Source organism: Dermacentor variabilis, chromosome 7 (assembly GCF_050947875.1).
Source record: "Dermacentor variabilis isolate Ectoservices chromosome 7, ASM5094787v1, whole genome shotgun sequence".
Classification (NCBI taxonomy): Eukaryota; Metazoa; Arthropoda; class Arachnida; order Ixodida; family Ixodidae; genus Dermacentor; species Dermacentor variabilis.
Window position 1 is genome coordinate 63,426,261 of NC_134574.1, and position 12,331 is coordinate 63,438,591.

General features: G+C 49.0%; 1 protein-coding gene across 1 annotated transcript in view; it reads left to right on the forward strand.

Moving 5' to 3' along the window:
• The first annotated feature begins 625 nt into the window (after positions 1–625).
• The window catches only part of LOC142589088 (uncharacterized), a 45,075-nt gene continuing 33,369 nt past the window's right edge, over positions 626–12,331 (forward strand). The window contains exon 1 of the mRNA XM_075700875.1: positions 626–701. Coding sequence (XP_075556990.1) covers positions 629–701 — 73 coding nt within the window. The 5' untranslated portion in view covers positions 626–628. The remainder of the gene's footprint in view (positions 702–12,331) is intronic.

A 12,331-nucleotide genomic window follows, 5' to 3' on the forward strand; every position in this document is an offset into this window, starting at 1 on the left:
CTTAGTTCGCGTTGATGCGAGAGGCAGCACGAATGTCAATTCTCTCGCTGTCGCCGCCACGCTTCCTAACCACAATGTTTTGCTTAAGGTTTTCACTCTGGTAAATCTCCCTGCCTTTCTCTCATTTGTTTCTCTCTCTCTCTCTCTAAACATCGCGCTTGATAATTTAGTTATTATGCCTATGGTTACAAGTTTACACAGCGGATAAACAACTTTTCTTACTTGGTATAGTCCTCCACTAATTCGCTATCGCAATCGATGCTTCGCCTCCGGGTGAAACTGCGGCTTGTTTATGTTCTCCCTTTAATTGAATACAGTTTCGAAGTATGTATTTCTCCTGCGTGCAAACGACGCAGCCATATAATGGTATTCGTATGTTTTAGCTGTTAGTATTTGTTGGTACCTCTTGTCAGTAAAAGAACTGTTCTCTTTTTGACATGCCGGGAAGTCATAAACATGATATATACGTCACAGACGTACGGAAGCGCTGGAGCATTTGCCAGTCTGGCATTTTACTGACAAAATATCGCCTAGAACGCCGATGTTTACGGGCACGCTTTGACCTCAAGTAAGATATACATATACATGCACCACACCCACGATCACTCAATGTGTCTAGTGGCTCGCTATGCTCAACGTCGGCTTGCGCTCTTTTGCTTTCCTTATGACTGCTGGCCTTGTCTATGAAACGACTCTCGTTGGTAAGTAACGTTCTGTGTTATCATTGCTCAATGTTGTTCATCCTGTTAAGGGGCTTCCCGCTTGAAATTATAGCCATGCGTATTGCATTTATAAAAAAACAGCAGTTCGCGTTCAACTATTTGTTTGAAGCTGAAGCAGTTGTTATATAGGTAATAGAGAATGGTAGAACAGGTTGATACGCTTATTTGTTGCTGGATACGGGTGTTATCACTCACCAAACGTTCTTTTTACACTATTCGCAATGCATCGTGCGCCCCGTATGTTTCTTGGGTTTTCGGTTTTTTAAAGCCAAGTGCCTATTGCATACATCCCACTACCACCTTTGTCGTTTGATAAGGCTACTGCTGCTTCTAGGTCAACTGGTGTCTCGTGGGACGTAAATTTGAAAATAACCATTCGTTCAAAACGTGTGCCACTTTCATATATTTTTATTTCGTATTTGTTTCCAAATCAGTACGCTACAACAGTTTTACACCATGAGATTCTACGAAAAAAATTTGTTAGGAGGATTTCTTGGGAGTACATTCATAGCAAGCGCATTTATTTAACGAAAGAAAACAATTTACTCGCAATCTCGGCCCTGCTAAACTGCATGTCTAGCGAAGCTGTTGCAAAACCACCTCTGCAGCTAGTGCGAGCGTTACGCAATACCCAATTTTATGGTTCGGAAGCATGTTTTGAGCATCTTATTCATTAGACCGTATGCTGTCCTGTGTGTTGTAAGAGTTATTTCAACGAACGTATGCCTGTTCACTGCCCTCTTCTGGGCAATTGTAGCCTCTCTCTTAGCGGCTAAGACCCATTGCATTTTTTACTAGCTTACGGGGTAGGCGCCATTAGTGATGATGATAAACACTTGTTGCTTATTGAACTGTACGCTATTCTGTTCTTTGGATGCTTGATTTCGATGAATGTATGCGCTTTTCGCTTCGATTTCCTGAGGGCTTGTAGCCTCTGCATTCCGAGTTGGATGAGGGATTTCATTTTTTTATTGAAATGAAAATAAAAGAGATGTAATCCCCTTATAATAGGGACGGGTGCTTCGTTTGGTTTAGCAGAAACAACACTGTAAAAATATATGTAGCACGAACATGAAAATAAACCAAGTCACAGTGTCCAGAAATCCACACCAGAGAGTCTTATACAACCAGGAAGATATACATATAAAAAGGAAATGCAAGTTGCCCCTCAATAAGTTTGTAAACAGTCACAAACACACACAAGCGGCCTTGATGCAGAATGCGATGAGCATATATACAGATGAGCAATTGCATGGAGTCAAAATAATGTAGGCGCACCACACAAAAAGTACAAGAGGTAATATAAAAGTGCTAATAATTGCACATAATAATGGCAACTTATAGTTACATCGCTTGAATAGTCGGTGTGCTACGTAGTACTTGTTAAGGATAAGAGTGTCTTCGTGAAACTGTTGAAATGCCTTCAATGTTTTTTACCGTGTTGTTTTATATGGACATGGGCCCAGTAATGTTGCGAGTGAGTAAGGCCGCTTAGGATCCCTGGAGTTTAGCTCCTGCTCTAGGTGCCGTCTTTGCATCGCGTATCTGAGGCATTCGAGCAATATATGGTGAACATCCTCATCGTCGTGCCCGCAAGAGCCAGCTGGGGAAGAATCGCGTTTTATGCGATATAGGAAATGTCGGGTATATGCCGTTCCAAGGCGAAGTAAATGAATTGCCTTGGTATTTGAGTTGAGGCTACACTTCGTGAAGAGTGTATTCCTTAGTATTTTCATTAAACCAGGATGACATACACAAGTATTCCTTTGGTATTCTTCATATGCGTCGCGTGTCCATTGGGGATAAAGGGATGATCTGAATTTCGGCATATTTATGGGCAGATTTCGCCAACGATTCCGTTAATTCGTTGCCTGCTATGCCAACATGTAGCGGGACCCACTTCTGCATGACTTGATGTTTTCTTTCAGTAGCCTCAGGTAAACTGTTCAGTACTCTGTACGTTTTTCGTGCTTTTGGTTGGCCGTAAGCAATATTTTCAAGACATCCTAAAGCGCATACGGGGCCTGCATAAACTACACACATATTTCTGGTGTCTATTTGTTTTATTAAAGTAAGTGCTTTGGATAATTGCCAATAATTCCCCTATTGTTTGTGCCGAAGTGCGTATCAGTCGAAAAACTCTACCTGTAAGCGTGGTAAAACATAAGCTGCGGTTGCACTTTGTTCAGTTATGGAACCATCCATGTAGACGTAAATAGATTCTAGGTACTTCTCAAATAGCTGATGTAAAGGAAATTGTTTCGCTGCTAATGTGCAGACGCCGCTTTTATATTTAAGCCCTTCGATTGAACTTTTTTTCTATTTTCGGAGCCTGTGGAAGCCATGGTGGGTAGCAGAGGTCTGGGTGCCAAGAAAAAAAAAATATCATGGAAGTCGTCATTAGTGTTTTGTGTCCTTGAAACATGGCGTGCATCTGTGCGCCTGCATGGTTCTCTATCAGGCAAATAAGTGGGTGCGCATAATTCGGGGTACAGGTTTTGAAAAGATGTAGGCACGTATCCAGGCTGCGAATTAGGGTGAAATTTGGGTCCCGCGCTTCTGCAATTGTGAGGTGACTCGATATGGCTTGCGGGACTCCTAGGCACGTGATTAAGGGAGTATGAGCCATCGCTGATGATGATTATTTCTGCTAACGTACGGACACGAATAATGCCGACCACCGAGACAGCAACAGCTTTGCTGCAAAACCGTATCAAACTAGCACACAATTACAATGGCATAAAATGGTCAAAGAGCAGTATTTGGAAATGTTACGTGTCGCAAAAGATATACAGCATATTTTATCAAAATAAATAAATATAAATTGATTGATGTACCGCGAACACTACCAAAATGAATTAGTAACATCAACTATAAGAGGAGGTACGATGCAGGGGGTGCAAATGCAATTTTAGCAAAGAGACACAAGTCAAATTTACGGGTTGTACAAGGTAATAACATAGGTTAGCAGAGAATTATTTCCTAAATACGCCACTAAATAACGATGTAGTACGGGATAATTTCATGTAGAGAGGCAACAAATCCAGCTAGTTTTAAGTAAAAAAATGTTCTCCAATCCACGCTGTGAAGGTGCTTGGACAGCGAAGCTCTAAATGACATGTAGAATGAATGCACATTGCGACGTAGCTTGAAATTTTTCACATGGCGCCATTGACGTGCACATTATATAATTCTTAGCCTAAGACGTTTCAGTGACCTGCGATTGGCTTGCGGGTCTACTTCGTGGACCGACAAAGAGTGGACCAGAGAGAAGAGAAATGTACTTTACCATACATACCTCGTATGCAAGCTGTTCTTGGGGAGTCTTCACCATATGTGTCCTACCCATTGCACTGTAACACAACGAATCCGTTGCTACGCGGGTTCTTCGTTTACATGCGAAAGTATACTTACGTGAATCCCTCCTTCGTATGATACACTTCCTGGTTTCCGGCAATTGCAGTGTATGCAACCGCAATATTCAGTGGGAAAGGCTTGCGGCGAACGGTGTGAAGGAATGCGAGCTTTCTAGTACGTTTTTGTTTTGTAGTTGTTTCACCCGCACAACCGACGCGCGCCTTCTCCTGAAGCCGCCGCTACCGCGGATGCGTAAGCTCCATGCATCTAACTAAAGGTAGCGACATACATTTATCTTGCCGCCACAGCTGCTGCGAGGAACATGCTAGGAGGCAGGACAGAAGGTCTGCGTCGCCGACTTGGTTGAAAGCCATCACTTGGTATTTTTTGCGCCCTTTTCCGCATTTGTTCTCGTTTTCGGTGGCTCGGTGCACTCTCCACCATGACAGCTGACCTTCGTGCAGTTGCAGCGATGGATTCGCAAGAGATTTGACATATTTTGGATAAGTTTCGTTGCAGCCCACGTCATTGAAGAACTCTGTCTTTGTTTGATATTATATTAGGGATGGCTTTTAAAGGTAATGAAGGGGCAGAAGTGTAGGAACCCAGCTATTTGCTTGGTTCACGGGGTACGGAGCTGAGGCATTTCGTCAGGACGATGGGCGCCCCCACCACCAGCTTTCGCCTGAGGCCCTCGTTTGGTTGTCGGTGCCTCCTACTTCGACACCGGGTGTCTCCTCCAAGTTTGCCTCTATATACCTCTCTAAATTTGTCCAGTAAACTACGTCATCGAAGCTCTCACGCTTTCTATGGACCTGCGTCGCCGAGGCCGCGAAATTGTGTATTTAGATGGTCTCAATCCGTATCCCGAGCCCTTCCTCCTCACGACACCTTAGCTACCTGTGCGGCTCAGTGATCGGCGAGGGGGGAAAATGTAATAAAAAAGAATTGCGCCGTCCAGAGCTCCGCCGCCGGACCGTCATCGCTACGCAAGTGGGGCTCGCGCTAGACGTTGTTGCTGGTGCGACTGCCTAAGCCTGCGCCATTGCATCTTCCACTCGGCGTCATTCGTGTCGTCCACAGCCAGAGGCCTGTGTCACTATATATATATATATATATATATATATATATATATATATATATTGTAGTGAAAAGGAATGCCCGGCGCTGCAGACACAACGCAAGTCGTCTCGGAGGCGCGAGCTCGAGATTGCCTAAGCTGCTGTGGTCGAGACACACTGCCTGCTTCTCTCTTGTACCGTATTCATATTAGATTCTGGTGAAGGTGCTGCGGTTTTCCCCCAACCTGGAATTACGCACCCGAACTTTGCCGTCCGTCATGCCTGACGACCCCATCTCACCATCCCCACCAGTTACTCCAGCCATCGTATGTGCCGGCGCCCAGCGTCAACGCGATCCTGATATCTTCAGTGGCGCCGATGAGAAAGACGTTGAAGATTGGCTGGAATCGTATGAGCGCGCCAGCAACACCAACAAATGGGACGATCACATCAAGCTCGGCAACGCGATCTTCTATTTATCGGGCGTCGCCAAGCTGTGGTTCAAAAACCACGAAGCCGACCTCCGCACATGTCTAACTTCAAAACCAACATCGCGGAAGTTTTCGGCCACCCTGGCGTGTGCAAACGCCGCGCTGAACATCACCTACGAAGCCGATCCCAGCAAACTGGTGAAACGTTCACCACCTACATAAAGGACGTCGTCGACCTCTGCCGGCTTGTCAACTAGACGATGGCAGACAAGGTACGTAACATCATGAAGGGCATTTCCTACGATTCCTTTCATATGCTGCTGTCCAAAAACACAGGCACTCTTTCTCAGGTCATTGAGCTTTGCAAGAGTATCGACGACCTCTGCAGACAGCGTCTGCTTACGCGGCACTCCCCTGCGTCTGACAAAACCCTCGCGAACATGACCGCGGCTCCTGCGGTGGACTCCCTGCTTTGCCAAATAAAAGAGTTCGTTTGTCCTGAGGTCGCTCGTCAGCTTTCGCTGCTGTCCTCAGCCACGCCACCGCCTTCGCTTTTGCCGGCCAACCTTCGCCAGGTCATCCACGATCAAGTGTGCGCTGCTCTCCCTTCTGCCAGCGAGACTCCCCTGGGGCCGACTCCCGTTTTTTTCATGAGTTGACTGCACCTCTCAGCTATGCCGAGGCTCTCGCGCGGCCACCACCTCCGACCTTTGCGCCATCGCCATCAGTCTTGCCACTGCATCCAGCTCCTCACTTCGTTCAACCGCGGTACCCACACAGCAGTGGACAATGGCGCACTCCAGACAACCGGCCAATATGTTTTGCCTGTGGTCTACATGGTCACGTTGCACAATTCGGTCGTTGCCGCGTAACGTCCTACCGCCGTAGCTTCGACGCCGCAACATACGCTTCCCCATACTCGTAAACCTCCGCGTCTCAGAACCCTGGTCTTTCTACTCTGACCACCACTCTCTTGTTGACCGCCGTTCGCCATAGCCTCGACGCCACTCGCTTTCGCCGATGGGCCGTCATCCTTCTTTGCCGGAACAGGAAAACTAATTGTCGCAGTTCCAGCGCCAAGAACTGCGTCAGCATAAACAGACCAAGGCCTCTCCCTTCTCCAACTAATGTTATTGTCGTATATGTGGATGGCGTCGCTTCACTCGCCCTCGTTGACACTGGTGCCGCAGTTTCAGGTATTAGTGTTAAACTTGTCCGTTCGCTCAGAAAAGTTACGACGCCACAGTCCAACGTGTCACTTCGAACTGCCAGCGCAGACCGCATCACGCCTGCAGCTGTGTGGACTGCTCGCGTTGTGATCAACGGCCTCCTCTACACCGTCGAATTTTTGGCGCTGTGTTCTTGTTGCCACGATCTTATTTTGGGCTGGGACTTCCTTTCCGCTAATAAGGCCGCCATCGACTGTTTTCGTGCTGAAGTGCAATTTCAAACGCTGTGTAATGCCCGACTCCTTGACGCTCGTCAATCTGAAGATAAATTATTTGGTGCCGAAGATGTTACAATTCCACCACACTCATCTGCCCTTGCCACAGTGTCATGCAACATTGTTGCTAAGGCCTGCGTACCGTTTACGCCATGTGCAAGTTTCGCTCGTCGCAGATGTTCCCCGCTGCCTTTCGCTCGTTTGGACGTTCATGCCGTAGTCAGCAGGCTGCTCGTCGCCAACCGATTGTCCTGCCCTCTCAGATTGCTTCGTGGGGAGTGCGTTGGCCGCGCCCAGTGTCTCGACCCTGCTGCCATCATTGACTTGCCAACTGATTCCATCGCCACTCATGAGGTCGCCGGAGTGATCTGTAACCGTGCGCAGGAGCCGACTTTGCCCCATGTTTTACATAGCTCCATCGCCAAAACGTTGACTGTTTCTCAACGTGCCCAGCTTCTACGCCTTCTCGACAAGTTCCGTTTGCCTTTCGATTGCCAGCATGTCCCCTTGGGCCCCATGTCAACTGTTTGTCATCGCATCGACACGGGTACCAGTGCGCCACTGCGACAGAGACCATATCATCTATCTGCCACAGAGCACCGTGTTATCGACGACCGAGTAGCTGACATGCTCAAGTACGGCGTCATTCAGCCTTCGGACAGCACATGGGCATCTCCCTTTGTTCTTGTTAAGAAGAAGGATGGATCGATTCGATTCTGTGTCGATTATCGTTGTCTTAGCAAAATAACTCGTAAAGATGTTTACCCTCTTCGGAGAATTGACGACGCCCTTGACTGTCTCCAAGGCACGAAGTTCTTCTCTTCTATCCACCTACGCAGCGGCTATTGGCACGTCCCCATGGCACCCGAAGACCAACCTAAAACGTCCTTTGTAACACCAGATGGCCTATATGAATTTAGGGCCATGCCTTACGGGGTTTGCAACGCCCCCGCAACATTTGAGCGTACGATGGGCAACCTTTTGCGCGGTCTCAAGTGGACAACATGCCTGTGCTACTTAGATGATGCGGTTATTTTTTCACCCAATTTTCCCGCCCCTCTCTGTAGGCTGGAAGCAGTGTTACAGTGCCTAATTTCCACCGGCCTTCAGCTCAACCTGAAGAAATGCCATTTGGGTGCAAGTCAGCTCACCATCCTTGACCATGTAGTATCTAAACACGGTATTCTTCCTGACGCCGCCAAGCTCCGTGCGGTTGCTGATTTTCCCAAACCTTCCTCCGAAAGAGAACTTCGCAGCTTCCTTGGCCTGTGTTCTTGCTTTCGCCGCTCCATTCGGAATTTCGAATCCATCACCGCTCCCTTGAATCAGCTTCTACGGAGCGACTTAAACGACTACGCCTGATGGTCCACTTGTGCAGATGCCTTCCAAGAGTTGCGTCGTCTACTGACCTCGCCGCCTATACAGCGCCACTTCGACCCGACAGCTCCGACCGAAGCGCACCCCGAGGCCCGCGGGGTTGGACTCGGCGCTGTGCTCGCGCAGCGCAAACTTGGATTCGATGAGTACGTCGTTGCATACGTAAGCCGCACCCTCACCAAAGCAGAGAAGAATTATTTCGTTACGGAGAAGGAATGTTTGGCTATAATCTGGGCACTTGGTAAATTTCGGCCCTACCTGTATGGCCACCCCTTCGACGTGATTACCGACCACCATGCACTTTCTTGGCTGTCCATCTTGAGGGACCCCTCAAGTTGATTAGCTCGCTGGGCTTTGAGGTTGCAAGATTGCAACGTGCGCGTTGTCTACAGCTCTAGCCGCCGCCACACTGATGCCCATGCGCTTTCTCGTACGCCCATGTCAACCGAAAGAGATGCCTGCCTCTGTGCCGTTGACCAAGTATTTTCGTTCCCAGCAGGCTGCGACATGGCTTCGAAGCAACGCAAGGTTGCCTGGATTAGTACTCTTATCCGCTTCCTTCCAAACCCGTCGACTGTTCCTTCACCTTCTCGAGGTTAGCGCCGCCAAGCATCTCACTTCGAAACTCGGGATGGACTACTCTATCACCGGAAATACGTCTCTAACGTCCGCAAGTGGTCGATGGTCATACCTCGACATCTACGTGGTAAAATATGTTCTGCCTTCCATACTTACCCGCAGTGTGCACATGCGGGTGTCTTCAAGACGTACACCCGGCTTCGCTCCAGGTATTATTGGCGTGGCATGTATACTTTTGTATGCAAGTACATTCGGTCGTGCCCTCAGTGCCAACGCCGCAAGGTTCCTGCTCCGCATGTCTCTTGTCCACTGCAGCCAAGCCAGTGTCCTGCCAGGCCTTTCGATCACATTGGTATTGACCTGTAGGGACCCCTTCCGAGCACGGCTTCCGGGAATTGCTGAATAGTCGTCGCCGTCGACCATTTGACGCGATACGGTGAAACAGCCGCTCTGCCTGCTGCCACAGCTCGTGATATAGCATCCTTCCTCCTGGAAAACTTTATTCTCCGTCGCGGTGCACCTTGCGAACTTTTGAGTAATAAAGGACATGTCTTCCTCTCCGAAGTCGTAAACGTGCTCCTTGTTGAATGCCGCATCGTTTATCGCACCACAACCGCCTACCATCCTCAAACTAATGGTCTGATTGAAAGATTTAACTGCAGACTTGGTGGCATGCTCTCCAAATACGTCACCTCTGATCACACTGATTGGGACCTCATTTTGCCATTCATCGCGTTTGCGTACAACACTGCACCACAGGCGACCACAAGCTTCTCCCCATTCTTCCTCATGTATGGTCGCGAACCTTCGACGGCCCTCGATACCATTCTTCCGTACAGACCCGACTCATCCGAATGTACGCCCATCTCTGAAGCTGCCCGCCGCGCAGAAGAATGCCGTCAGCTCGCTCGTTCCTTTACAGCCGTCGACCAATGGCAACAAACGTCTCCACGTAACGGTGATCACCCGCATTGTCCCTTTAATCCGGAATCCCTTATTTGGCTTTGGGTTCCCGCCGTTCCTGCTGGACTCTCACTCAAGCTTGAGTCCAAACATCAAGGACCATACCGTGTTCTCGCGCGGACATCACGTGTGAACTGTATTGTTGAGTCTGTCACGCCATCTACGAACCAACGATGACGCGGCTGTGAAACCGACCACGTACACCGCCAGAAGCCGTATTACGACCCCATGATTCTGTGTTCACCATGAGTCGTCAGGATGGCTCCTTTTCCAATTGGGGGTGATTGTAGTGAACAGGAATGCCCAGCGCTGCAGACACATCGCCAGTCGTCCGGGAGGCGCGAGCTCGAGATTGCTTGAGCTGCTCTGGTCGAGATGCGCTGTCTGCTACTCTCTTGTAACGTATTCATATTAGAATATATACATATATATATTGCGAGACGGCTGTTAAGCCTCAACGGTTAATTTCGCAGCTCGCGCGCTGAAGACGATGACGCAGGCCATGATGATGAATATATAGAGATGCAGAAGATGAAGGGGTAAAATAATGCTCACACAATTTCCTCCGCACGTGGAAGCGGCCAACCTGGCCCCTGGTTACACTGATTATGGCGGGAAATTTAACTCCGTATCAAAGGCTTTAAACGCGAAACATGCACAATCTCTGTGGCACGGCAGCGGCCGTCCAAAGGCGGAACAACTGAAGTGACACGATAGTTAACTGGTGAGGTCTCTTCTCGAACAATGTAGGGCCCGATAAAACGTGACTGAAATTTCTCGCACAATCCAGGAGCGCGAACTGAGGTCCACAGTAACACTTCCTCTCCTGGGTGGAAGGAAACGACACGGACAGATGCATCATTGTGAATTTTGCGGCCTTGTTTCTGGCGTCGGTGTTGAGGCGGGCACGTTCGCGACACCGGGACAATACGCGAAACGAACTGCTCACACACTGATCTGGACGAAGGCACGGGGACACCGAAGAAAGAAACGTTGAGGATAGTGAGCGGTTGGCGACCATACACAAGGAAAAAGGCCGAGTACCCCGTAGTGCGTTGGACGGCCGTGTTGTATGCGAAAGTGACGAATGGTAGAATGGCATCCCAATTGGTGTGGTCAGGGTTGATGTATATAGATATCATGTCGGACAGCGTGCGATGAAAGCGCTCTGTAAGACCATTAGTTTGAGGGCGGTAGCTGGAAGTCGTTTTATGGATGATATTGGACGCACGGAGAACATCGTCGAGAAGTTTAGAGAGAAAGGTCCTGCCGCGGTCACACAAAAGGACACGTGGGGCTCCATGCTGTAAAAAGGTGGCTTCCATAAAAAGGCTGCAACCTCCTCTGCGGATCCCGAAGATAGTAGGGCTGTTTACGTGTACCGTGCCAAGTGGTCTACAGCTGTGACGATCCATCGTTTGCCGCCGGTGGTTAAGGGTAGCGGTCAATAGAGGTCGATACCAACGACTGCGAAAGGCGTTTCAGGACACGGGACAGGCTAGAGCAGTCCAACCGGAGGTGATGTTAGTCGTTTGCGGTGTTGGCAGAGCGAACAGGAAGCCACGTATTTCGCTACGCTGGTTGCAAGTCCAAGCCAAGAAAAGTGGCTGCGAATTCGCTCATACGTTTTATGGAAACCAAAGTGACCAGCAGTGGGATTGTCGTGAAGGTCTCCAATATCTGGGCGCAAAGTGATCGGGGAATGACGGGAACCCGGCGATGTCCTTCAGGATGAAACACGTACCGGTATAATATCGAATTTTCGATCTTGAAGTTCTTCACCTGCCGACGGAGCCCAGCGTGGGTGTGCGAGATGATCCGCGAATATGTTCCATAACGGAGTGGCAGTAGGAGTTATTACGTTGGCTAGAGGCAAACGTATGAGAATGGCTGGATGGGAGTCGGTCGAGAGGAGCGAGCGAAGGGAATGCAGGCGACGCGTCCTGCGGTTTTCTCACGAAAGGTGGTAAGGAAGCAGCGTTTGAAGACGGTGGTAGGGGACAACGAGAGAGAGCATCGGCATCCTGGTGTTTCTTTCTGGACTTGTAGGTGACATCGAAGTCGTATTCTTGTAAACGAAGTATCCAACGGCCGAGACGTCCCGTTAAATTCTTTAGCGTCGCCAACCAGGACAAGGCGTGGTGGTCAGTAACGGCCGTAAAGTGGCGGCCATGCAGATAAGGCCGAAACGCCGAGACACTCTTGCTCGGTAATCGTATAAATTTTCTCTGCAGCTCTTAGCGTGCGACTTGCACATGCAACCACACGTTCTTCAGAATTTTGCTGACGTCAGTATGTAGTAGAGTGGGTGCGCTGTTGTGGAAATGACAAAGCAAAGGTTCTGACGTGATAGCAAGCTTGAGAGCGTCAAAAGCAGTCTGGCATTCGTCCGACCAT